General features: G+C 47.0%; 5 protein-coding genes across 5 annotated transcripts; 3 read left to right on the top strand and 2 right to left on the bottom strand.

Moving 5' to 3' along the window:
- Positions 1-2,000: 2,000 nt before the first annotated feature.
- On the top strand, positions 2,001-7,413 carry GGS22DRAFT_98461 (ABC-2 type transporter-domain-containing protein). The gene is made up of 4 exons (XM_047968614.1): positions 2,001-3,273; positions 3,332-4,371; positions 4,427-7,097; positions 7,198-7,413. Exons 1-4 carry the CDS (start codon positions 2,580-2,582, stop codon positions 7,326-7,328), a joined length of 4,536 nt encoding a protein of 1,511 aa, XP_047822360.1. The 5' UTR covers positions 2,001-2,579; the 3' UTR covers positions 7,329-7,413.
- A 502-nt stretch (positions 7,414-7,915) lies between these two features.
- Positions 7,916-9,440, bottom strand: GGS22DRAFT_156093 (uncharacterized protein). Its single transcript, XM_047960316.1, has 2 exons — positions 8,404-9,440; positions 7,916-8,287 (listed from the first exon to the last, which is right to left on the bottom strand). The coding sequence occupies exons 1-2, from the start codon at positions 9,021-9,023 to the stop codon at positions 8,161-8,163; spliced, it is 747 nt and encodes a 248-aa protein (XP_047822361.1). The 5' UTR covers positions 9,024-9,440; the 3' UTR covers positions 7,916-8,160.
- A 1,174-nt stretch (positions 9,441-10,614) lies between these two features.
- On the top strand, positions 10,615-12,284 carry GGS22DRAFT_98483 (uncharacterized protein). The gene is made up of 2 exons (XM_047968615.1): positions 10,615-10,648; positions 10,701-12,284. The coding sequence occupies exon 2, from the start codon at positions 10,975-10,977 to the stop codon at positions 11,902-11,904; it is 930 nt and encodes a 309-aa protein (XP_047822362.1). The 5' UTR covers positions 10,615-10,648; positions 10,701-10,974; the 3' UTR covers positions 11,905-12,284.
- Positions 12,285-12,408: 124 nt separating this feature from the next.
- Positions 12,409-17,325, bottom strand: GGS22DRAFT_98508 (uncharacterized protein). Its single transcript, XM_047968616.1, has 2 exons — positions 17,186-17,325; positions 12,409-16,909 (listed from the first exon to the last, which is right to left on the bottom strand). The coding sequence occupies exon 2, from the start codon at positions 16,610-16,612 to the stop codon at positions 13,040-13,042; it is 3,573 nt and encodes a 1,190-aa protein (XP_047822363.1). The 5' UTR covers positions 16,613-16,909; positions 17,186-17,325; the 3' UTR covers positions 12,409-13,039.
- A 6,077-nt stretch (positions 17,326-23,402) lies between these two features.
- On the top strand, positions 23,403-25,851 carry GGS22DRAFT_198234 (hint-domain-containing protein; the record flags this gene model as incomplete). Its single annotated transcript, XM_047966112.1, has 6 exons — positions 23,403-23,440; positions 23,553-23,720; positions 23,779-23,940; positions 24,000-24,165; positions 24,221-24,891; positions 24,974-25,851. The coding sequence occupies 6 exons, from the start codon at positions 23,403-23,405 to the stop codon at positions 25,710-25,712; spliced, it is 1,944 nt and encodes a 647-aa protein (XP_047822364.1). The 3' UTR covers positions 25,713-25,851.
- Between the last annotated feature and the right edge of the window lie 354 nt (positions 25,852-26,205).

A 26,205-nucleotide genomic window follows, 5' to 3' on the forward strand; every position in this document is an offset into this window, starting at 1 on the left:
CTTACGTGTGTATTTACCTACATACCTAGTAGGTACAGTAGGTTAGGTCTTACTTTTACCCCTAGATCGGGAAGTATACCTAGCTATTATCTAGATTAGCAACGCAGTTCACCACTCTACTAGTATATCGGGAATTTAACTATGATACCTACATAGAGAAGTTCTGCATCTAGCTTTACGATGGATAAAATATCAAGAGCTAATAAACCGTGGCCTTGGAAATGTCGCCAAATGTTACCGACTATTACTGGCTACCTAGGTAGGTAATTTATCCATTTAGTCGCATTTGGTGAATACATGCATGTATCGTTCTTACTGATAGCAGAAAAAATCCAAAAAATCACGTCAGCTGGCGATGTCCATGGATAAGAGGATTCTTGAATATGTTTCCGATATGAGCTTTCTTCTCCATCGTATAAACACATGTACGTTTCGATGGTACTTAGGTTAGCATCGGCTTCGGGCTCGGGGTGCGGAAAATGTGGGATTCCCGAAAGGTAGATTTTTATCTTAGGTCTCGCTCGGGGATGTGTTATAAAACTTGGAACCGGACACGGGGAGATTTCGGATGTTTTTCTTCTTTTTTTCACACATGTAAGTACTTATACTTAATAACTAAGTATAATACATACCTACCTAGTACTTATGTAAGTATTTACGTAGTTTTAAAATATATTTTATTATTATTATTATAAAATATTTTGTGTATGTACATGCATATAATTAACCGACTTTGTTATGTTTGAAAGCTTTTTTTTATATTCGATTAAGAAATACTGTGTTAGTGTTGTGATGGAAAGATTTTTTAGTATCCTGTATTTTTCCCCGGGTTGTCGGACAGATCTAAGACCCCGAAAATCTGCGGCTCCTTAATATTTTCGCATCGTTTTCGGATTGCACAAATCACCGGACTTCTTTCCAGATCCGGGACAAATCTGTGGCTTCCCATTGGCTTAAAATGATGAATGAAGATTTCATAAATGTCTAATCTTATGTAGCTCACCTTCCCAAAAACATGATAACGGGTGATGGGGTAAGAGTTTAGTGCGACTAACGGCTTCTTAATTGACTCATGCCTTTTTTTTTTTTTTTCTTTTTCGGGTACTAAAGTATTTTACTTAAAGGAGACATGCTAAATCAATGTTATCGTCGCGTGATGTTAAATATTTATGTGTGTAGAACTACGTACCTAGTAGCGTATTAAGTGATTACTTAACGAGTCACGACGATTCATATGTCAGTGATGATGATGCATCCCTTTTGCTTTTTGAATTGATAAAGTCTCTTCAAACTTTTCGTTGCCGCTAAGCATACATACCTCTTATCATATTCATAGAATTCTCCCGCTCCTGTGAATCAATCTTCTCATATTCTGTTCCTTTCTATTCCATCTTCTACTTTTCAATACACACTTAGTAATTTCGTGCTCCTACATGCTCGCTAGGATGTGTTGAAAATCGACTCAATGAAGAAATCTGTTGGAAGGTTCTAAGTTGTTGTTGTGTTGCGGTATCGATAATTGCCCGTCGACCGGGTTCTTATAAGTTTGACGGGCTGCGGGCTTGAGCCGAGTCCGTCTGGGGGTGACTGGATGATTAGCGAGGCAAGAAGCGGCGGGGATAGATACTTAGAAAATACCTTGAATTTGCAGGGATTATCGCTCCATCTGTGTAGACCATGTTCATCTTACTACGAGTCATGCTGCTGCATGGAACATCGAGATCGCTAGCTATTGCTTACAAGCTTGTATTTTCAATGTATAAGGCCTTAGCCTGCATCTCATGGATTCATTAATCCCCCTAATCTCACTATCGGAGATTGAGTCCAACGGGCAGAACTTGCATAACTTGATAAGAACTAACTATATTTATCCACTTAACCCACATATCCAAGTATCCACTCCACCCTTACTGCCTTATCCGTCTATCTATCCACCGACCGGGAAGTCCCAAGCACGCGGTTTCCCGCCCGGGTTGCCCCTGATGTATAATGCGCACTCGGTAAGATTCGTACCCATGGAGCCACATGGAAACTTTGTACGAATACGTATCTTGTAACCTAGCAATAACAGTATTTGCTAGAAACGAGTCGAGTCGAAGACCCTGATTGCATACATATGTATGTGTATGTACGTAAGAATACGAAAACGAGCCGAATAATATTAAAAACAACCCTCCGCCCTGATTCTTGATATTTTTTCCTCTTGCAGTTTCAGCTCATTGACTATTCGCTAGTTGAGGGTGTACTCTTTTCCTTTTACTTTTTCCTCTTTCGTCCCCCATTGAAGCTCTAACCGTTAATAGGAGTTTCCTTTTTCCCTAATCACATTTTTAATCCCCATAACCTTATTCCTTAATAACTTGGACCTAAAAAGCTTACAAACAAAGGCTTGATACCTGTGTCATATCCTTGTGCGCACGACATCTCGGAATAAAAAAAGGAAAAGAAGAAGCAATATCGAGAAGAAATTGGGGAAGGGAGGAACTTTAGAGTTCAGAAAGCAACTCGTGATCGTTGACGGGTGGTGATTGGTTAGAAGCTTAGGTGGTTCAGGGTATAACCCCCCTGCTTCTCTCAACATGTCCTTCGTGGGCAACCCCTTTACCAACTACGATCGAACTGCACAAACATCAGGAGCACCCCCAATGGCGTATTCGCATACCGAGGAAACTGGTGACGAGAAAGGAACGACAACAGCATCTCACATATCTCATAACGATGTAGAGAAAGATGACACTGCTGGCTCCAGCAATGCCACCCAGGTGGAGGATGATTCCGAGTTGGAACGGCGCGAATCTATTGTACACGAACTTGCCCGCAGGTATACCACACAGTCCAATGCAACTGGAGCCACCGGACGGAACCCTTACTTGGATGTTGCCAAGGACTCTCCGCTCAATCCTCACTCTCCTAGCTTCAACGCCCGTGCTTGGGCTAAGGCTGTCGTCAATGTGGCCGATCGTGAGGGTCAGCAATTCCGAACGGCTGGGGTTTGCTTCCAGAATCTCAACGTTCATGGCTTTGGAGCTGCTACCGACTATCAGAAGGACGTTGCCAACATCTGGCTGGAAACGGCTGGGCTCGTCCGCAAGGCCATGGGACGAGGTCAGACTAAAATTGACATTCTTCGCAATTTCGACGGTGTGGTTCAAAAGGGTGAGATGATGGTGGTATTAGGGCCTCCTGGGTCTGGTTGTTCGACGTTTCTGAAGACCATTGCCGGCGAGACTAACGGTATTTACGTCGAGAATGACTCGTATTTCAACTACCAAGGTAAGAGCACTATATCTAATAGCCTCAGAAACATGGCACCTAGGATTAACGCCGATAGGTTTGACTTCCCAGGAGATGCATAGTCATCATCGTGGAGAGGCCATCTACACTGCCGAAGTCGATGTCCACTTCCCCATGTTAACGGTCGGGGATACGTTAACGTTCGCGGCCAAAGCGAGGGCTCCGCGTCACCTTCCTCCGGGGGTTGACAAGACGACCTACGCTACCCATCTCAGGGATGTTACGATGGCAATGTTTGGTATTTCTCATACGGTGAACACGCGTGTCGGCAACGAGTACGTGCGTGGCGTGTCCGGAGGTGAACGGAAACGTGTAACCATTTCCGAGGCTGCTTTGAGTCGTGCTCCTCTCCAATGTTGGGACAACAGCACGAGAGGCCTCGACAGCGCCAACGCTGTGGAGTTCTGTAAGACGCTCCGTACCCAGACTGAACTTTTTGGGACTACCGCGTGTGTCTCTATTTACCAAGCGCCCCAAACGGCCTACGATTTCTTCGACAAGGCCCTCGTCTTATATGAGGGTCGCCAAATTTTCTTTGGCAGAGCCGATGAAGCGAAGCAATACTTTGTAAACCTCGGTTTTGAGTGCCCTGCCCGTCAAACCACGCCCGATTTCCTGACCTCGATGACAAGTCCCACCGAGCGCGTTGTCCGACCTGGGTTTGAGGGCAGGGCTCCGCGAACCCCTGACGAGTTTGCGTCGGCTTGGAAGAATAGTGCCGAGTATACGGCGCTCCAAGCTGAGATTGAGGAATACAAGACTGAACATCCTCTCAACGGCCCGGATGCTGAAGCGTTTCGTGCTTCAAGAAGAGCGCAGCAGGCCGTATCGCAACGACCGGCATCGCCATATACGTTGTCCTACTGGCAACAAATTCAGCTTTGTCTTTGGCGTGGATGGCAACGGCTTACGGGAGACCCGAGCTTGACAATCGGCTCTTTAGTCGGAAACTTCGTTATGTCTCTGATTATCGGAAGTGTGTTCTACAACCTTCAAGACAATTCCTCTAGTTTCTATCAGCGGGGTGCCTTGTTATTCTTCGCCTGCCTGATGAACGCATTCTCTAGCGCCTTGGAAGTAAGTGTCAAAAATCGAGAGTTTCTTAAAATCACCATATGCTAACTATATCTAGATTCTCACACTCTATGCGCAACGACCGATCGTGGAAAAGCACAGTCGATATGCTCTGTATCACCCTTCGGCGGAGGCCGTCGCTTCCATGCTGGTCGACATGCCGTACAAAGTCGTCAACTCCATCGTGTTCAATATCAGTCTGTACTTCATGACTAATTTACGGCGTGAGCCGGGAGCTTTCTTCTTCTTCTTGCTCATCACATTCTTCACTGTCATGGTTATGAGTATGATCTTCCGAACCATCGCTTCTGCTTCTCGCACACTATCGCAAGCTATGGTCCCGGCTGCCCTTTTGATTCTCGACCTAGTCATTTTCACCGGTTTCGTCATCCCTATCGACTATATGCTGAAGTGGTGCCGTTGGTTGAACTATTTGGACCCTCTCGCGTATGCTTTCGAGTCCCTCATGGTGAATGAATTCCATGGCCGTGAGTTTAGGTGCAATTCATACGTACCCAGCCCCGCTGTTCCTGGATATGCGGATGTCGGCCCTACGAACCATGCCTGCAGTGCTGCTGGAAGTGTTGCCGGAAGAGACACTGTGAACGGCGATGCATACATAAACAGCGCATTCAGGTATTACAATGAACATCGCTGGCGAAACTTTGGCATTTTGATTGGCTTCATGATTGGCTTCCTCATCACCTACATGGTCGCTGCGGAGCTCGTATCCGAAAAGAAGTCAAAGGGTGAGGTATTGGTCTTCCGACGTGGCCACAGACCTGCCCAATTTAAGGAGAAGAGGGGTGATGTTGAAGAAGGTGACGGCCCTCGCGTTGGTCCTAGTGTAACGAATGCTAGCCGTGTTAATGGCAACGGCAAGGAAGCCGGCGCTATCCAGGAGCAATCTAGTGTTTTCCATTGGAAAGATGTTTGCTACGATATTAAGATCAAAGGCGAGCCTCGCCGTATCCTGGACCATGTGGACGGTTGGGTAAAGCCTGGTACTTTGACAGCTCTGATGGGTGTTTCTGGTGCTGGCAAGACGACTCTTCTGGATACCCTCGCTGATCGAATCACCATGGGCGTTATCACTGGTGAGATGCTTGTCGATGGACACCTCCGCGACAATTCGTTCCAGAGAAAGACGGGTTATGTTCAGCAGCAGGATCTCCATCTGTCAACCACCACCGTCCGCGAGGCTCTCAACTTTTCTGCTCTTCTCCGCCAGCCAGCCGACGTCCCGCGCGCCGAGAAGCTCGCCTACGTTGATGAGGTGATTAAGCTTCTGGATATGGAAGAATACGCGGACGCAGTTGTCGGCGTTCTCGGCGAAGGTCTCAACGTCGAACAACGCAAACGTCTCACTATTGGGGTGGAGCTCGCAGCTAAGCCTCCTCTACTTCTCTTCGTAGACGAGCCTACTTCCGGTCTTGATTCTCAAACTTCCTGGGCCATCCTAGATCTACTAGAGAAACTCACCAAGAGCGGGCAGGCCATTCTTTGCACCATCCACCAGCCCTCGGCCATGTTGTTTCAGCGTTTTGATCGACTGCTCTTCCTCGCTAAAGGTGGCAAGACCGTCTACTTCGGCGATATTGGTGATAACTCTAAGACTCTGACTAACTATTTCGAACGACATGGAGCTCCTCCCTGCCCTCCCGAGGCTAACCCTGCCGAATGGATGTTGGATGCCATCGGCGCTGCGCCGGGTAGCGTGTCCGATATCGATTGGTTCCAGACTTGGCGCGACAGCACTGAATACGCAGAGGTGCAGTCCGAGTTACAAGCTCTGAAGGATGGCGCGTCGAGCCACCCTCCCTCCGAGCACGACCAATCCTACCGTGAGCACGCCGCTAACTTCCCGACTCAGCTTTGGGCTGTCACGCACCGCGTGTTCCAGCAGTACTGGCGGACGCCGTCTTACATTTATTCCAAGGCCGCGCTATGTGTTCTGATTGCCCTCTTCATCGGGTTTGTCTTCTTCAACGCGCCAAACACTATCCAAGGCCTTCAGAACCAAATGTTCGCTATCTTCAACCTCTTAACTGTTTTCGGTCAGCTTGTTCAACAGACGATGCCTCATTTCGTTATCCAGAGATCATTATACGAAGTCCGCGAGCGTCCTTCGAAGGTTTACGGCTGGAAGGTGTTTATGCTGTCGCAGATTATCGTCGAGTTGCCCTGGAATACCCTCATGGCCGTGCTGATGTTCTTCTGCTGGTACTACCCTGTTGGTCTCTATAACAACACTCTCGAATTGGGTCAAACTACGGAGCGTGGTGCTCTTATGTTCTTGCTCTTCTGGGCCTTCATGCTGTTCACGTCAACATTCACCGACATGATTATCGCTGGCTTCGAGACTGCCGAAGCTGGTGGTAACATCGCCAACTTGTTATTCATGCTGTGTCTGATCTTCTGTGGTGTCCTCGCCAGCCCGAGCAGCTTCCCAAGATTTTGGATTTTCATGTATCGCGTCAGTCCGTTCTCGTACCTGGTGTCCGCTATGTTATCTGTGGCGCTCGCCAACACTCACGTGCAGTGCGCTGCCAACGAGTACGTGCACTTCGACCCGCCTGGGAACATGACCTGCTTGGAGTACCTCGACCCCTATAAGAACTTGACGGGAGGGTATATCGAGGCTGGCACCGAGAATCGACTGAGCGATTGCAGTTTTTGCACTACTTACGAGACGAACACCTATCTCGCCCAGGCCAATTCGTACTATAGTAAGTTCTTTTCATTCTTTGCTTCCTCCCCGGCTAGTATTGGTCACGTGATACATATGAATGTACGTTTGTCGATTTGAGCTAATGTTATCTGCTTCAGGTGAACGGTGGCGCAACTTCGGTATCTTCTGGGCTTACATCGTATTCAATATCTTCGGCGCTCTGTTCATGTACTGGCTCGCACGCGTCCCCAAGGGGAAGAAGAAGGAAGACAAAGCAAAAAAGGAGTAAAAGCAAGAAAAGCAACTATGATCTATTGAGACGTCGCTGCATACTCCCCTTCATCACTTCGTTTCAACATTGACATCTACATTCATATCTTGATAGCTTTTCCTAATTCATACCGGTTTATATTACATGTTACGACCTTTACATGTTGCGGTGGACGTCTTTTTCTTATATTATGTAGATACGCATTGTACTGGGCGTTTTTGGGTAGCTAGAGTAGATCGACGGACAGTCGCTATGATTTTGTGGTCATGCCGCACGTTGGATGGATAGTATATAGACACGTGATATAACCAATAGAGGAATGGGCTCGGTAGATTTTTATCGTGTAATGTTTCACGAACCACTATGGTGTATATTGTGAATGCGATGCCGAGCAAGCTATGGCAAACTGGAGGTAATGGTCGGATTGTATGATTTGGATTATAGGATGTTTACATTTTTAGATGAACGTGTTGCTGGCCTTAGAACGAGCGAACGTATTTTATTCTAGTTTCCCCTAGGCGGGAGTAGATGTTTATTGATGTCGCCTTTCGACATACTTGAAGACTGAGTGAGAAGTAAGAAATAGTACTTCGTGTATTTGTATCTCGTATTGATATATCACGTTTATCCTGGCCAACTATGATATAGGTATTTACCTACCTAGGTAGTATATGCGCATCGTTGCCCTTATTTTCATGGTATCTTTCAAAACACCTCGCGCCGTCCCAAATGTTTATTACAAAAAAAGACCGTGCTACGATTGGCTTCGCTTGATTTCACCTCGCTTTACCCTCGCCCTCCTAATGAAGAATAAATGACAATATCGTTCTCATTCAGTTGTTCGGTCGTCCTATAATTGCAAACGGCCAACGGAATCGTCCTTCTCGTAGATATCTTGCATCGTAAGTTGGACACCAATAACCTTAGCCTCAAAAAACTGGAATAGCTGGAAGAAAGCTGTAAGAAATTGAAAAGACCTGCTTGCTGTCAGCGCAACGAAGTTCATGAAAGAAAGAAAGGTCGACGGTTCGAAGTTAAAGCGAGAAGGAAGAGAGAATGCATGAGAAGAATGGGGTCAGATGTAAGAACTTACACGAGAGAAGCAATGAGGCCTATGGTGGGTGGCCACAAGCCAACGTATCTAGAACCCCACCAAGGATACATGATGTGCGCAGAGTAGACGAGGAAACCCAAGGTGGGAATAGCAAGGAGCATATCGATGATGGTAAATTGTATGCGCTTGGTGCGCCTCCTTCTCGCACCGTCATCCTCGTCAGGGCCGCCGAATGAGACGATAGTTCGTCCATTCACCGCAAGGGTTACGGGTGGCAACCCAACGGTGCGACGCGGCGATGGCCAGTAGGTATAGCCAAGTATACTAGACAGTCCGTGTGCTAGGTTCCAGAATAGGGAAAGCCAACACAGGGAGAATAGGACCTTGTGTTCCCAGGGCCACCAGCCGGCGTCGATAGTTGTGTGGACACGGATGACGGTGGCGAGACCTAGGATGGCGTTGAAAAGCCGCGGTACAGCTATTAAGGGGGCATCGAAGCGCGTCGCGGCAGTGTCGCCCATGTTAGAAGAGTTGTTGCAGCATTTTTCGCAGGGGCAACTATGTATCGTTACAGTTGTGTGATCGGATGAGGATGAGGTACGCGTACTAGACGCTGTTTGCGGACTTCGGCTTCGAGATGTTGATGTCGAAGCCGACATATTGTTATCGTTGGTTGTGGTCGTTATGGCTGATATTGGTGCTTGCGACGCTCGATTTTCTCTCTCTTCCCGTCTCTCTCTATTCTCTTATTTTGAATTATTGTGTCTTCCCTTCTTTCCCCTTCTTGCTCTGTTCTTTTTATTTCCCCTTGATTGCCCGTCCTTCTCCTCGGCTTTTAATACGTAGCTGTTCGCCGATGTATTCGTTACTAGTCCGTTCTAATATACTCCGCTATAACCGCAAACGAAACGCGCCGTGGCAAGGATGAATGTATATAATGTTTCGATGGTTATATGTATACAAGCATATGGGTTTCTCACAATCTAGAATGATTACCTATAATTGATAGCAAGGAAATAGGTATCATGTGATGTATTTCGTAGGAGTTTCTCTTCACCTAGGTAGGTATATTGGATGTCAGTCTTAGATGGATGAGTTCCAAAATTAAGAGAGATAAAAGAAAGGAGAAGAAAGCTACTACAGGTAGTAGACTAGTCTCTTAGTGGAATACCTATCTTAGCTCTCTTTGCTGCGCCCCCTTTTACAGAACTGTCTAATATTGTACCTAGGTACTATGGCTGTATGGGTTTCTTAGCGGGTTTAGTCCGACGCTAGCAGAAGCGGCAGGGCTGTAGTTAATAGCATAACGTTTAAAAAAAAAATAGAAGCATCCATACCAGGTACTAGGTACAGACATAGTAGGTAGGTACTACTGCTACATGATTGATGTATGACGTTCCAATGCTAGGTATGTACAACCTTGAATGCACAATAACCTGCCAGCCTGCCTAGGTCCTTTCCGAAGGATTGTCACCTGCGCAATACCATACATATGTATGTGCACTACCTAGGTATGTAGTAAGTACCTATCATTGTGGCTATGTGTCTGTTTTCTTCCAACTGTTATTTTCCTTCCCTTCCTTTCCTTCTTGCTATGTATCTATAATAGAACAGAATTTCAAACCGACTTCAAACAAGCATCATTCCTAAGCCTCAGTTATAGTACAGTAGTAAGAGCAGGAATAGAAGCAGATCCATGGCACAGGAAACGAGCGTGTGTACGTATGCGTGAGAGAAGAAGACGACAACCTTCTAGAGGATTTTCAGCTAAATTCCTTTGCGGGCTTTTGTGCTTTTGTGTAAGGCTTGGTGCGCCCGCCAATTTTGGCTATTTGGGACAGGGGGGGCGTTCCTCTCCCCAGTCAGCTAGGTGACCTATGCCTAGGTATCTTAGAAGGTTGGAAGGTGCATAACATTTACAACATAAAGATCTTCTATTAATGCTTCGCTCCCAAGTCGGGCTAACTGAAACTACAGGAACAAGGCATAGCCATAAAGAACGACATATTATTATCGCATCCCCGATTGCGGACAGTCAGACGATCAACGCATAGTATGCGTACATACATGGTATACCGAAAGATGTGTAGATAGGTAGGCAGATAGGCTGATAGGTACCCCTAGGTGCCCTAGCAGCCTAGCAGCCTAGCAGCCTAGCAGCCTAGGTACTAGGTAGGTATTTCGCGACGTCTTAACCTATCCGATTGGAGGATTCAGATTCTTACCTGCAGAGCATGTAAAACACTTCTATCGGCAACTCTCATAGGATACTATATACTGCAAAGTAAGCACCAACACTCTTCATCCCGCTCGCTAATGTCTAACTAGGGATATAGGTAATATCGACTGGTCGATATAATCTTATGCCCATTTTCGGACCGCACATAGGTACAGGTAGGCAGGTAGGTAGGTAGGTAGGTAGACCGTAGCATGGCGGATTGTTTGGTTACCTACTAGGTATATCTAAGGTACCTACCTACCTGTCGTCTGAAAGCGGTAAACTGACGATATATAACAGCAGTGTTTCCCTGGCTGTCTATTTACCTACCTATTGATCTACCTATTGATTAAGATTATAGTAAGAAATAATCCGAAAGGAAGAATAAAAAAATGCGCATCGCACAAGTCCAGTCTTGGCCTGAGGGACCACGGTATGTCAGAGTTGATGATCTGCCTGCGCCGTCGAAGAGCCAGATCCAACTCCGCGTCTTGGCTACAGGCGCTCACCAAGTAGTTCGTTCCCGCGCCTCGGGACAGCATTATTCAGCCAGGGAACTCCCTCAAACCGTTGGAGTCGATTGCGTCGGCAAGGATGACACTACTGGACAGCTCTACTACTTCTTTACTCTTCAAGGGGGCACATTTGCTGAACGCATCAATGCTGAGAAATCCGTCATTTATCCGCTTCCAGGCGACATCGATCCTATTTCCTTCGCCGCGAGCGTCAACCCTGCCATGAGCAGCTGGATGGCAATCACTCACCGCACCAACAATCTGCCTAAAGACTTTACAGCAGTCATTATCGGTGCGACAAGCGCCAGTGGTCGCTTGGCCGTGTGCTCTGCCAAGGCTTTGGGGGCTGGAAAGGTCATCGGCATCGGTCGAAACGCCGCTGCCCTAGAGACTGTTGGTGGCCTCGACGATTACGTCGTGCTTCAGGATCCAGTTGTCGAGACCGACTTCTCCAAAGTACGTGACGGCGATCTCGTCCTAGACTACGTCTACGGTGATGCGACCGTACACTTGCTATCGTCATTAAGCAGATCCAAGAAAATGGTGCAATATGTTGAGATCGGTAGTCTTGCTCAAAGGACTGCCGAAATCCCAGGGCATTTGCTTAGGTCCTTCGACTTAACTATTCGCGGGGCTGGCGCCGGGTCTTGGAGCATCTCGGCATTGCAAGAGCAGCTCCATGTCCTGGTTCCAACGATGTCTCGTTGGAAGCTTCTTTCCGCTCGCTCCGTTCCATTGAAGGATATCGAGGCAGCTTGGAATGACGAATCGTTATTGAGCGAGGGACGCTTAGTCTTCGTGCCTTAGATACATAGCTACCTATTCTTACAACATCGAAGTCATACGCTATCATGTATCCAAATTATTGTAGACGAAGGCAAAAATTAGAATTAACGCAAAATACCTACCTAGGTACGCGTACGCGCTGGTTTCGATTCTGGAGCACGGCTGGCTCGTATTACTACCTACCTAGATACTTAGGTACCTATATATACCTATCTAGTATGTATGTGCCATAATACCTAGGAAATACAACTAGAATCTATAGTCTTCCGGGACCACCAACAGACCTAGAGTTGCCCAAGGAACTTATAGCCTCCAATGCCGCCGGTGGAGGGATCATCTCCGATTCCAGCCGAGTTCCTCAAACCTCATTCCAAGATCTTACAACCCGAAGCGTAGTTCGTCGCATTTTCCGAGGCCAGTAATTTCGAAATATTGAACATCTTGATCATACTCTTTCCCGTTACGCGATCGATAGTAGAATTGTCGATATTTACGCAGGTATTCTCATAATCAACGCTCACCGAAGTATCGGATACCACTTGTTTGATCGAAGCTACACACATGTCCCCCATCGTTCTCTTCCAAACGATCCCCCACACTAGCTCCGACTTGTTAAGATACGAGATTTCTTACCACGTCGAAAAGGAGGCCGCGCGGAAATTATACATGTTAACTCAATAATAGAATCTCAATTGTCAATTAACACCCGGGGCAAGTGTTCGCGGTCTATTCGAACACCCTAGTTTTTTCTGCCATTTTGGCCTTACGCCTTTTAAACCATACATACAAATGCCCCTGATATGATACTCAAGCGCTAAGGCTGCGATATTCACCACACCTTAACTACTTTGACTAATTAGGTAATATTTCCACCTCATGCTTCAACTCCGAGGCCAGCCCGACGCTCAAGCGACATGCGAGTCCACGTACCGAAAAAGAATATGGGAAATGTGAGACTTGTTACAGAGCGCAAACTTCAAATTTACAAAATATACAATAACCGTCCGGCACTGACCTCACCGGAAACAGAAAATAAGGTGAAATTGGTATCTCGTTGCATTTCGTGAATGTTACAGGGGCGAACCACACTAAGTTAGAATCGAACGACGGCCGGAAGTAAGAATTGGGCACGCTGCTCGAGCCCCTGTTGATTAAATCAAATCATACCACCCGGTAGATTCATACCAGGATGTTTTGCTCCCTGAGTCACGGCCTGCCTGGGCGCAGGAGGGCCGACGTTGATGGGGGTTTGATTATTAGGAGCCTTCGATTGCATGCTTGGAGCATCGGGAGCAATGGAACGTAACCGTCTGCGCTCAGGCCTTGGGTCGTCCCTATCTACATGACCGACGCTATTATCAAACCCGCCATCATTCCGCCGACTGAGGTTATCGAAGACGGCTCGTGTGCTAGAGAAATCCTGTCGCCGCCTTGGGTTGATAGGGGGCAGCGGAGGCGCCGTCCGACTGTTGCTACGAGACCTGTTCCTTGGTGCGTCAGGGAGGTCCATCGTTGGAACCCGAGAAGTAGACATGACGAACGTTGGATCTGAAATGTCTTTCGTCTTGATTTTGCGTCTCATCGCATCACTTATATTGGAGCTCCCGTTCTCTTGACCACGGTTTGGCGAAGCCGACGGGCGAGGCGAAGAAGGTAATGCAAGAGGGGTCGACGGATTGTGGGGGAATGGAGAAGGTATGGGCGAGGCGGGTGAAACTTGGCTAGGCTCGTAGCTACGGGCTGTATGGACATGGAGGTTAACGTTTGATGTGGAACTCGATTGCTTGGTCTGGGTAGAGCCTGGATACGGTCGGGGTGGCATTATTGGCGAGCGTTTAATATCAGTTCCGGGGAGACCAGGTGAGCGCATTGGGGGTCGAGCCATAGTTCCGTTCAGGCCAACCTGCAAATTCCCACGGACAGAGGAAGAATTCATCGGTCTTGTTTGCCAGCTATTTGCTTGTCCGTCGTTGCCCGAATCCGACCCACTCTTGTCCCCATCAGACTTCGTCTGTCCTTCATGTACAAAGTCACGGCTTCCTTGTGTCAACTCTTCACTTGTTGATCGTTCCTTATAGAATATTGGAGGGGGTTTACGCCCTCGATCGAGTGAACTTCGTCCAGAGGGGCGTTGTTTACTTGGTGTTGACCGGACTGAACTACTATCAGGTGCGGATTCCTCCTGCTGATGATGCCTTGCCTGCGTTTCTTGCTCCCTCATCTTCTGCAACTCACGTCTTGCTTGTCTAAACGCACGAAGTCCAGCATGGGCTTCGTCGGTGTTATCTGCCTTGTCTTCTGTCTCGCTGTAATCAAAAGAATTCGGTGTCTTCCCGCTCTCTTCCTTCGGTGGTTCTCGTGCCGAACTTACTACTTGGGAATTGCTAGACGCACCTAGTCCAAGCATTTTCATGGCTTTCGATTGCGATGCATCTCGACTGCGGTCAATCAATGACCCCCGACTATTCTTTGGCCGTAGAAGGCCGAGCCCATTTTGCCGTGGGGGCGGCGGCTGATCTCCAAACGAGTCATTAGAGTCCCCTAGTCGGCTAGGAGAGGCAGAACGACTGTCGGTTTCAACATAAGTAGTTAAACGCTCACGCACTCTGCGAGCCCCATCCGCAAGCTGACTTGCAAATTCATCTCGATCCTCCTCGCTAGTATTGGGTATAGTACCGACAATAATGCCAGGCAGGTCCTCAGAATCGGGAACGTTGGAAAATCGGAACTGAGCATCTGGCATAGGCTCATTGACGTCCAAGTCCAAAGTCCAATCTCGACCAGCATCGGACATATCCCACGGATTCGCAGTAGTTCCCAACTCGTGAAAAGCCTCGGCGGATCCCGAATCTGCTGGAAATCGTGATTCGAAGCCAGAGGTAGGAGGGATCATACCGTAGATTGACGAGGCATTACTATCGCCTCGGAGATGCTGCCGCACCATACCACTAAGGCCAGCGCCTGGAGCTGGTCCGAGGGTAGGGGAATCTGCAGGTGAGGGTTCTCTTGGATTTGGCGAGAGGGACGATGGATTCTCTGCAATTTGAGGAGTTCCATCACTGGACTTTGAATCTAGCGATAAGGGTGTCATGATAGTAGAGTCGCGAAACGCCGGGTGTTCGCGGTCAGATGGACGCCTCAGGAAGACTTGTGGAGACGGAGCTGGCTTAGGTGACACGGCAGGGGAGCAGTCCGAGTCGTTGGGATCTGCTAGGAATGATGTTGCCGGTTCCTCGTATGACGACGATTTAGCAGCTTTGGCGGTAGCATCAACATGGGACTCTAATTCTCTGCTCCGCGCCGACGATGACGAACTAGATCTTTGGTTTGTTAAGGATGTTCTGGTATCATCTCGAGATTTAAGCGTTGGTGTCTCTCGTCCTTGTTGCCGCTGTAATTGTCGTTGGGCATACCTCGATTCGTCGTATGGCTGTAAAGGTTTCTGGAAGACCCCCAGGGCGGTAGCCTTTCCTCGATCGTTAGGGTGTATGGATAATATAGAATTCTCCTCTGTTTCGCTAATGGGTGGGCTTAAGGGTGGTGCTCCGCCAAAATTTGATCGCATTTCAGTAACGCTAGGTACACGAACGCCTAGGTCTGGGGTGTCAGCTGAAGAAGCTGTGGTAGGAGGGCTCATCGATCTAAGGTTTGGCGCGCTAGACTTAGCCAAGATCTTCCGCTCACCGGCAAACCGTTCCACAAAACCAATAGTGGTAGGGGATGGGGAATTCTGAGCTAGATCAGGTGTCCGAGTCCCGAAGGTGCGCTGCCGAGTTAAGGTGTCGATACGGGACAGTGCTGAAGACTGCTGTTCATGGAGGTCGTTGTTAAGCCCGGATTCATACAGTCGCCTTGTCCGCGTCACGCTTCTATCCACAGCAGGTCCAGAGCTAGCAGACGGTTGCCATTCTTTCAAGGATGGGGCGCGATGAGAGGATGTCACCGACGTTGCGGCGGTCGAGTTCCTAGCCAGTGATGGTATGGAAGACGTCGTTGATGAGGTCTCTCGCTTCTGGTTGTAGTTGCTAAGGATTGGTGATTCTGCGCGGAAGACGTCTATTTCCATCTCTCCCGAATTTCTTCTTTCACTTCCACCTCTATCCTCTTCAGACGACTTGCGCTCTCTCTCGGCCTGTCTCCATTTCTGGAAAGCCGACAATGCCACGTCGTCGTCGTACAAGGCCCGCCCCCCCATACCCCCACCAGGCGTTTTCGCCGGGTTGGTGCCAACGGGAATTTTGTAAATCTTCTGACGCCCACCAAACAGGTTGTTCCCTTCGATCGGCTTAGAACGTCCCATAACGCTGCTTGCTGTGAATGAATCCCCGTCGTCAAATATGGAAAGGTCTTTCCCGGAAAAAGGAGCGGCAGCCCTGATAGATTCTACTTCGGCAATGTCACCTAAACCTCGGAACCCACCATAGTCCAGTCTCGATTGCCTCTTGGGGAATAGGACGCTATCATCGCTCGCCTTGCCAATCTTTGTGCTCGGGTCATCCTGTTCCCTCAACATGGAAAATCGGGCGGATAGGCCGGTCATTAACAAACTCGTGCGGAATTCGTCATTGGATGGCAATGCAGTCGAGAGATCAATCTCGATTTTCTCGGGTTCCTGCGTTTTCTTCCCTTTCCTAAAGGGTCGGAAAGGAATGGAAGACTCGGAATCCTGCGAGGGTCTAGGGGCCGAAATCTCATCCTTCACCTTCTTCTTGGTCCGAAATCGATTCATTATGGATCCTCTCAATTGTAGATCCACCCTCGTCCCCTAACGATTAAACCGACGGCAATAGTGAAAATAGCGATACAATATCTAATGAATGACTTCGGGCCTCGGTTGGAATACAACGACTAAAGCAACACCACCCTCTGCATGACATTAACGAAAGTAGGGGGAGCTGGCACAAAAAGATCGACTAGGGTAAGTTTACACCAGCAGCTTTAAACCCATTAGTCAATGCGGGTAGAGTTGAAAGACACAGGAACCAACGGAATGAATGAAGAGATTTCGACTTGTAAATGAAGGGATCTGTGATTAGAGATGTCAGCTAGGATGTTCATTACATAGCGTGTTAGGGGGTAGTAGTTTAAAAAAAAAAAGAAAAGGGGGGGGCTAATCCCGGTCTCATACAGGGGTTCAAATACAGGTTAATGCTCGACGGGATGGAATGTTGCATACTGAAAAGAATCCCACTATTTTGGCCCAACATGGAATTGTAGAACAAGTTCTTGGATGGAAGAGGAGGGGAGGGGGGGGGAGGGGGAAGACTAGAAAAGAGAACAAGAAATCTATTGGAAAACTTACCTGATGGCGGGATGAATGGTATCGAGAGTGTTTCACAGATCAATGGGGGTGGAAGAAATCAAGCATGAATTAACAGATGGACCAGCAGACGATCAGACAATCGAATTCGGATGATGCTCCCGTCCTTTTCTCAGAAACAGACGATCGAGCTCACCAAGTCCTAAAAGACAAAGAGAAACGAAGACGGATTCAAGGAGAGACAAAAAAGTCTGAGAGAGTTTGATCAAGAGACGGTATTCGTAAATTCGTGTGGAAGATGGTCAGAATGTAAATCATTGATTTGTCGTACAGCAGACCAAATCAAACCAATGGTTTGTGCAGGATAGGCAGGTAACAGATGAATGCCGCAATCCGATGTTGTGAAAGATGAATCTGCAAAATCCGCGACTTTAGGTTTCGGTTTTGGATATGGATATGGACTTGGACTTGGACTTTGGTGGAATGATAATTTCGTTGTTTTCTCGTCTTGACGAATGTCGAATGCCAGGTGACTTTCTCCTCCTCTTCGTCCTCTTCAATAACCTGCCGTGTTTGGTTCAAATAGAAATTGCTCCAATGGATCGTTTTCGCTAGTATACTAGCTCTCCTTATTATTTGTCTTGTTGTCGAGATCAAAGGAGTGACTATGGTGAGAAGCGGTTTGTCGCCGTTGGGAAAGGAATAGTCGGGCGTGGGCGTGGAGAACGTAGGCCGGTAAAAGAACGTAGGCCGGTAAAAGAACGGGTAGAACAGAGCAAGAGAGAAAAACAAACAGGACCTGGTAGAAATGACAGGTAACTAAATGAGGGTTAGATCAGTCTAGAGCACGCCGTATAATACCAATCAACTCAACAGAACAAGATCAGGCCAGACCAGATTAGACGAGACAAAACAAGTGAATTGAAGACTGGTCAAGGCGAAAAAAATGCGAAAATGGAAAAAAACCGAGCGAGTGGAACATTGAAAATGGGGGTTGAATAATACGCACTTAGATGTTTAACAAGGGTTAGGTACCTACATATGTACATAGGTACATATATACCTAGTATTGATGTATGGAACCTTGAAGGCATATACCTAGATCCATTATTAGGTATTATGTACCTCCTGCTTAGGAACGTATCCGTTGCATAAAGCATAGGTACCTAGTACTAGGTATTAGAGGTAGGTACTACGCACATAATATTGCAGTGCGTACCTAGTATGCCGTAAGTGAAGGTCTTGCCAAGGGATTCCAAAATGAACCTTGTCCTGTAAGAGAACCCCCTCTTCCAAGGTTCCTATCCCCCCCTGTTCCAAGGTTTCCTCCCTGCATGAAGAATCACCAATTACCTATTCAGCTGAGGTCTTGTCACATAGTACCCACACCAAAAACATACCTACGTACCTAGTACATATGTATGGATACAAGAAACCGAAGAAACGGCTGTTCCGTAGCTGGATAAGTAATTGAACGCGCATAAGCTTTTCTTCCGCCAAAACTCAGGAAACTCAATAGCTTCAATGTTGGTAGCTTAGTGATCTTCTGGCGTTGTCACACGACATCCGGGGATAGCACTTCAGCTAGCATGCAGCCATATATCATCTAAGCTTCTTCGGTTTTGCATCTTCAAAGAAGCCTACCTAATAGAGAACAGCGTCAGAATAAACGGGCCGTGTGCGAACCACCAGAAATGATACTGTATTACACTGTGTCAAGATTCACCCCCTGGATTATCTAACTAGGCAACTAACGATTTTGCCACAACACCAAATACATGATTTAGGGGATAAGTCAACTTACAGTGTATCACAGTAGTATTAATACATGGCTCGCACATGGCTCACTTATTCTGACGCTGTTCCCTAGGTAGCATATTCTGATAGCTTTCAATGGACCTAGAGTGACTGGCCGTTTCATACACACACTGCGGCTTACGGCGGCGTCTAAAATTTTGGAGAGCTGAAACTCCAAGTTAAAGCGAATTATTGATCATTTGGGGAACATAAAAGAAGCAATTGACACTAGAATGACACAATATGGAAGTCCCTTCCCACCGGCGATTCAGGCCAATGCAGCCACGGCAAATCACCCGTCTCCGTCACCCTCCCTGCCTCCTTGCTTCCTAGCTCTCTTACCAACTAATAGGTACTGTAAGCATATTGATTCATACCACTAAACTCCTTCAATCCCATCATATGTTTATACGAGAGACACGGTTCCTGTCAAGACGTTTGAACAATGCAATTTGCTCTTGCTTCTACTTACAAAGAGTCGACGATTTTGCTTTTTAAGATTATTAAAGTGTTATGTACCTTAGTATATAGGTAGTAGGTATGTACATATGTGCGTTTTATCCCAAGTACAGAACATCAATTTGCCATATTATAAAATCGTGGCGTCTAAGACATGGCAACCACGGGTAGTTTGACACTATTCATACATACCGCACCACAACGACCAAGGCGATTTGATCGCCAGCGATACAGCGAGACTTCAATACGAAAGCTTAAGGTTGACGAGTAACAGCGCAAGAACCTAGAAGAGTAGAGGCTATATTTCAGACCTACCAATATGTATATGTAGTATTAGCAGCATACCACTAGCAATACCTAGCATTGAGACTAACTAGTTACACCACGCCATGACATCGCAAGGTAATGGATGCAACATTATTGTGGAATAACTAAAGAATCCGCGGTCCAATCATACTCATGTTCCTGGCGCTTAGCCGCATTAAGTTTTAACCTTTAAAAATGGTGGGTAATATCTGCGCCCCATTTTTATTTCAAGTAGTTTTAAACTAGCGCCGCGTTATAAGCTCGAACCACTTTAAGCCACAAATAAGCCACAGCGCAGCGACTAGTCCAAAGCCAGTCATAAGCAATTTGCAAATATTCTTACAAGCTTTACAGCGTATAATTCCTTGACCCAAGCACCAAGCACTCGGATCGAGGCATAGATCGGCAGAGCCGAAAAGTAACATGGCCTTGACAGAAACCAACAGCCACTTATGACCGTCGTACAAGCGGTAATATGCATAAACCGAATATGACTATGTCGCTAGAAATAACTTGTTCCGTCTAATATAAGTATAAAAGATCAATGTCCCCGCTAAAGAACCATTTATCCCGATGAGATATTTTTTTCTATGGCATGCGGTGACGACGTATTACTAACAACGTGCCTCACAGGAATCCAAGGACGTAGTATTAATTATATTCGATATTATTTATCATCAGTTGGAACATCGTGTATCATAGTACTACTGGTACCGGTATCGCAAACTGGAAGTCGTTGATTGTTCAATCTCTCGAATTCATTAAGGTCCCCTACACAGACGAGGTAATATTGTACCTACCTGGGTAGGTAGGTAGTCACTTCGACCGTATCCCTGCCGTGTATCGATTCTTTATTCAGTATACATCATCATCCGATCCAAGGCACGCGCCTTGTCCTGCCCCCAGAGATGATTGACTATGGCGTTTTTCCAACTCCCGATTTTTCCCGCAGCGTTACGGCTAACGAATCTCATGAACGGAAGTCCGTGGTCATCACCACCGTCACTACAATCACTGTCGTTGCCACCGACATATGCTGTTCTAGGCGATATGTGTGGCTCATCCATCGCGATTATGTGTTGCGATGGGCTAAGGAAATGGAACGCGCCAGTAGTAAGTCCAGTCGTCTGGGGATGAGCAGAAACGTGGGGTGTGGCAGGCTGCGAAATCGCCGGTCACGCTCCCAAGTTGATCCTTCACGATCACCCCCAACTTTCAGCCTTTCCTCTTAAGTCCTACTGCATCTTAGCCGCAAGTTGTGATTCGTTTCCACGGATTAAAATCCCATGCGGGGTAGTTCTCCTGTGGTGCGACTCACGCGCAGTTCGTCCGCTGGACCCTGCACGGCGAATATGACTACCTACCTCATGGTTTGGGTAGGTATTTTCCTTTTAGTTCTGGTTCTGGTGTGAAGGGAGGGAGTTCGCCCTTGCACCATATGGATGTATATCAAGCCCACACACCCCGTGGTAGGAGCCCTCGAGGCACTTATACACTCTTCCTCCTGATCGAAATTTATAGACACAGCTTCCTCGACAGCCATTAAACATCTGCATACATACATACGCACCCATACCCACAACGATCTGAATCTCGACATATCAACACTTCAACCAAGCTACCTCTTCATCATGTACGCGGCACACTGTTGCAAATGTGGGGGAATTTTCGTTATCAACACGAACTGCACATGGTGTAAGCATAAAGAATGCACCGAGTGTCGTTGAGCCGGGCTGTCTCCAAACGGTGAGGGTGATGGTGATGTTAAGAATAGGTCAGGCCCGCAGCTATCCTTTTAGATGAATGTTGCTAACCACGACACAGCCTTTTCCCTCCTTTCGAAGTTTTCGCGGGACTAAATATCCGTGAGAATAGGTCACGAGCCAACGAAGGTCGCTATTTAGTTGGCTTATTCTAGTTTCCTGGCGACGGTACTATGTATCAATGGTAATGGGAGAATGGGAGGCGAAGTCTAATATATCCACGCGCTGCGTACCTAGTATAATATCTTGCGTATGGCTTCCTTCGCCGTGATAGGATGTACAATACAATAGTCTAGACCTACTAGTTAGGTGCCTTTCGAATTAATTACATCTTGTCGAGATACGCTTAGTAGTTTAAACATGCCCAATGGTGATTCGATGACGGGTTTCGTTTATGCCAAGACTATATACTACATGAGTACATCCTAATCCTACCTAATTGGAAGTACCTATGTAATCAGCTAATCAAGCAGTTTCCTTCAATATGAGATTAGCGAGGTGGAGGTGTAAAACCTTGTGTTCCCACTACCTACCTACCTAGGTACGTCCATGTACCTGTACATCAGTAGTCGTAGAAGGGTGGAGCCTGTAATTGTACCTAGTACTACGTGGATAGGTATTCTCCACATAATGTAGCAATGCCTCAAGATCCTAACGTACATACATCCAATATCCACCAACCAGATCAGCCAATAGATAAAGGATCGTAAATCATTCAATGTTGTTGGCCTCACCAATCCCTGGATGATTAACTCGGATTGTCCGACGTTGTTAATATTTACCAACTAGTAGTCATGGTTTCACTTATACAATTCGCTTCCTCCGAAAGAAACAAAAAAGGAAAAGAGAAAGAGGGAAAAAAAACCACCTATGTAACTTACCTAGTACTAGGTAATTAACTAACTTCCTAACGTCCTTCTTACTCTCGACAGAGGTTTCTCGCAAGTTATTACACCATCGGTTATACGACAAATGTTGCGATTTCTCTCAGATCTGTGGAAAGTCCGCAATGCAGGTGATTTACTAATCTTCAACCGGAATACCAACATCGAAAAAAAAAAAAAAAAACGCACCATGTTATCGATCAATCAAGACTTAGAAACTTCTCATATTCATAGTGCTAAGTGCTTTAAATCCACTTATCAGCCCTGCTTTATTAGTTTATATAGCGCCATATAAGCCACGTTAAAGTCCACTATTCGCTAACAAAGTAGGCAAACATTACATAGAGGATAGTACTGGAATTGGCAGTTGGACTGAATAACGACGACTTGTAAGGAAGGTCGAGGAGTCCGGCCTTAGCTTAGTCGCCCTCAAGATACCGGCACTGCCACCAGGTACTCCCCACTCAGACGATGGAGACAAACACGGAGACGAATAATCATAAGAACAATATACAGCCTACCTATTAATTATTATATTCCTACCTCCCCACCTCGACAATCCAGTTTGCATTTAGTTTGTGATTCATCTTGGTATGCGCGGGGGTTAGGTTCGGACTCTTGGGAATCAGAATTCGCTAGAATGTCTTCTTTTCTTAGTTCAGATTGATGACCAAGGTCGCTCCGCAATCGTATAAATCGAGCACTCGGAACGTCTATTTCGCTTACTTCAACTGGTGTTTCTTTGTAAATAATAACTACCACCTCTAACATGGTAAGCAATAAATACTACGGACTACGTTACCGCTCTAATGAGACGCCTAGGCAAAGAAGGAAAAATACACTCTCCCGATACGGGAGCTACCCCAGGAATGTACCTCTCAAGCATCATCCCCAGGTAAAGGGGTTGTCGAGGATGTCCAAGTTAGTATACATCCCGTGCCAGCTCACGACGGGGTTATTATTTGCGTACAGCCACCAGAGAGGTCGAATGACCCCCAACTCCATCATGTTCCATGCGACATCGTACTTGTTATAGATATTTCCGGCAGTATGGATTTGCCAGCTCCTGCGAAGATGAACGGAGATGAGTATGTAACACCCAGAGCCCCTTTTTCCATTTTCCGGTATCGTTTCCGCTCGCCTGGAGTAACTACTCGTGAGACATGCATTAAAAACAATTACTGACTCCTATTTTTATAGTGGAAAGTTAAGTTTTGAGAACTTCGGGTTGTCAATACTCGACATGGTGAAGCACGCTGCACGCACAATCCTGAGCACCTTGGATGAGGGGGACAGGCTCGGGATCGTGACGTTCAGCAAAGATGCCACGGCAAGTTTCTCAAGTGCCCCGCGCCGAAATGATTATTTGTTAATCAGGGGCGGTCATTGAATAGGTGGTCCAGAAGTTGCTATCGATGACCCCTAGCAACAAGGAATTAAGCGAATCTAACATCGATATGATGACACCGGATAGTATGACCAACCTTTGGCACGGCCTACAGAAAGGAATAGGCCTTTTCGAAGGGGAGGAAGACACGGGGAGAGTACCTGCGGTTATGATCCTAACGGACGGGCTGCCCAATTACCTGTATGAATAATACCTACTCTAAACATCCCAGAGAGAGAAATCACTCACATGGTTCATAGGTGTCCTGCTCAGGGTTACATCCCCAAAATACGCAGCATCTGGGAAGATCTGCCAGCAACGATCCATACGTTTGGATTTGGCTACGACATTAAATCGGGACTTTTAAAGTCTATTGCGGAAATCGGAGGGGGTAACTATGCTTTCATTCCTGACGCTGGCATGATAGTATGAGGACCACGTTCGCTCACCTGATACCATATATCTAGCTAATCTGATCCAGGGAACAGTGTTCGTTCACGCGGCCGCCCATCTCCAGACGACGTACGCCACAAAATGCTCGCTTCAAGTAACCATGCCAAATAATATTCGTTTAAGAACAACGACCGGTAAAACTGTCGACCAGCAGGTCAAAGACGTGGGGGGCAACAGGAAACTCACCGTGCGCCTTGGAAATTTACAATATGGCCAGTCTAGAGATATATACCTCGAGAACATCGACAGTCAGGGTTATAAAGCCGTCTTTGATCCCACTACAGGTACTACTATCAATGCCATGCTCAGGTTCACCCAGATGAGGGCCGCGGAATTGTGCAGCTTCGGGATAAAGGATGTGCTAGAAGATTCGATCCTTTCAGAGTCCGAGATGGCCTACCACCGGAGTAGATCGATGATATGTGACTTTATTTCCTCATTTTTCCCTCTTCGAAATGACGGCGAATACGAGACTCGCAAGGATATTAATGTGAAGCGCCATGCGCCAGACTTCCAGCGGTTGCTAGAGAACATACCAGCCAGGCTCTACGACGATAAACACAACAGATCGCTGATGGAAGATCTCGTGGGAAGCTTACCATCTGGCCAGGTATCTCTGGCTTTGTCTGATGAAAACTACTTTCGTCGATGGGGTTGTCATTACTTCTTCAGCCTCTGGAATGCCCATGCGAAGCAACTGTAAGTCTTCTTGTTAGGCTAAAACCTTGTACCTCCCGACTCGCTTAGGGTTGACATATATTCTAACCGTTTGGGCTTCCAGATGCAATTCCTTTAAGGACCCGGGTCCGTTATTGTATAATCAGAATCCTTTTTTTATCAGATGCAGAGATCGCCTTGATCGATCCTTCGATACCATCCCCCCACCTAAGCAATCCTGTCCCAGTGTGGCTACCACCCCTCATATTTATATGTCGCGGTTGAACACCCGGAGTGGTCCCTGCTTCACTGGTACGAGCAAGGTTACGCTTGCCAACGGCCACCAAGCACTCGTCCGCAAGCTGCGACGGGGTTCAGCTGTACGCACGCCCATCGGCAGCCGGATCGTCGCAGCTGTGCTGAAAACAGAGATTCGCGAAGTTTCCATGTGTAGGATCGGGGACCTCGTCATCACGCCGTGGCACCCGATCAGGATCGACCATGCGGGAACGCCTGCTCAATGGACTTTCCCAGCTAAACTCGTGCTTGTGTCCGGACAAGTTCAGCTTGTGACCTACTCAGGACCTATTTACTCAGTTCTACTGGGACCGGATTGCAGCACTGAAGCCCATGCCCTTGAGTTCGGTGGTGTCTGGGCGGCAGCGCTGGGCCACGGCGTTGTCCGGGGAAGAGACGTCCGTGCCCATCGATTCCTTGGAGATTATAAGAAGGTAGCAAAAGCCATCGCAAGGTTGAAACCAAGGAAGGATGGTGTTGCGTTGTCTGGTGGGGTGAAAAGACGGGATCGTGACGGCCTAGTCTGCGGATTCAAGGAGTACGCTACTACCCTATCTTATGTCTAGGTAGGTAAGTAATGAAGGGGATGTGGAAGAATGGTAAACTAGAGAAATCACCAGGAAATTGAGGATAGTACCTATCGCAGCAACTCAACAGACGAGGTCTATTAACAGAAGCTGATCAGTGATAGAAAATTGGAGTGGTTTATCTAGATCAGCCATCTAATATTTATCTAAAATTTTGAGCGATTAAGACGTAAGTTTCGAGCTACACCAGAATGACGAAGGGAAGGTAAAATATCCTCTTTCTGAATAAAGGTTCGAATTAAAGTCGAGAGATATTTCCCGAATGACTACCATAGACCACAGTCACGACCGCTCATCCTTTTTTATACCTTGCCCGACATGGCATCCTCACCGTACCCCATTGCCTACCGAGTAGGTAAGTAACAGCACCGTACCGAGTTCCGAATGTATTTTGTGGTATATATAGGATGAACTGTCGAGCATTGTGAACATTGAAGAAGCTAGGTACCTGGGCACCTAAGCAAGCTTGAGA

The sequence above is a fragment of the Annulohypoxylon maeteangense genome (genome assembly GCF_022496945.1).
Source record: "Annulohypoxylon maeteangense strain CBS 123835 unplaced genomic scaffold GGS22scaffold_3, whole genome shotgun sequence".
Taxonomy (NCBI): Eukaryota; Fungi; Ascomycota; class Sordariomycetes; order Xylariales; family Hypoxylaceae; genus Annulohypoxylon; species Annulohypoxylon maeteangense.

Bases quoted from the DNA above. Each gene is read 5' to 3' on its own strand.
- GGS22DRAFT_98508 (XM_047968616.1), bottom strand. From the start codon at position 16,612: ATGAATCGATTTCGGACCAAGAAGAAGGTGAAGGATGAGATTTCGGCC.
- GGS22DRAFT_156093 (XM_047960316.1), bottom strand. From the start codon at position 9,023: ATGTCGGCTTCGACATCAACATCTCGAAGCCGAAGTCCGCAAACAGCG. The intron at 8,288-8,403 runs GTAAGTTCTTAC...GACAGCAAGCAG, and splicing joins GGCCTCATTGCTTCTCTCGT to GTCTTTTCAATTTCTTACAG.
- GGS22DRAFT_98461 (XM_047968614.1), top strand. From the start codon at position 2,580: ATGTCCTTCGTGGGCAACCCCTTTACCAACTACGATCGAACTGCACAA. The intron at 4,372-4,426 runs GTAAGTGTCAAA...AACTATATCTAG, and splicing joins CATTCTCTAGCGCCTTGGAA to ATTCTCACACTCTATGCGCA. The intron at 7,098-7,197 runs GTAAGTTCTTTT...TATCTGCTTCAG, and splicing joins CCAGGCCAATTCGTACTATA to GTGAACGGTGGCGCAACTTC.
- GGS22DRAFT_98483 (XM_047968615.1), top strand. From the start codon at position 10,975: ATGCGCATCGCACAAGTCCAGTCTTGGCCTGAGGGACCACGGTATGTC.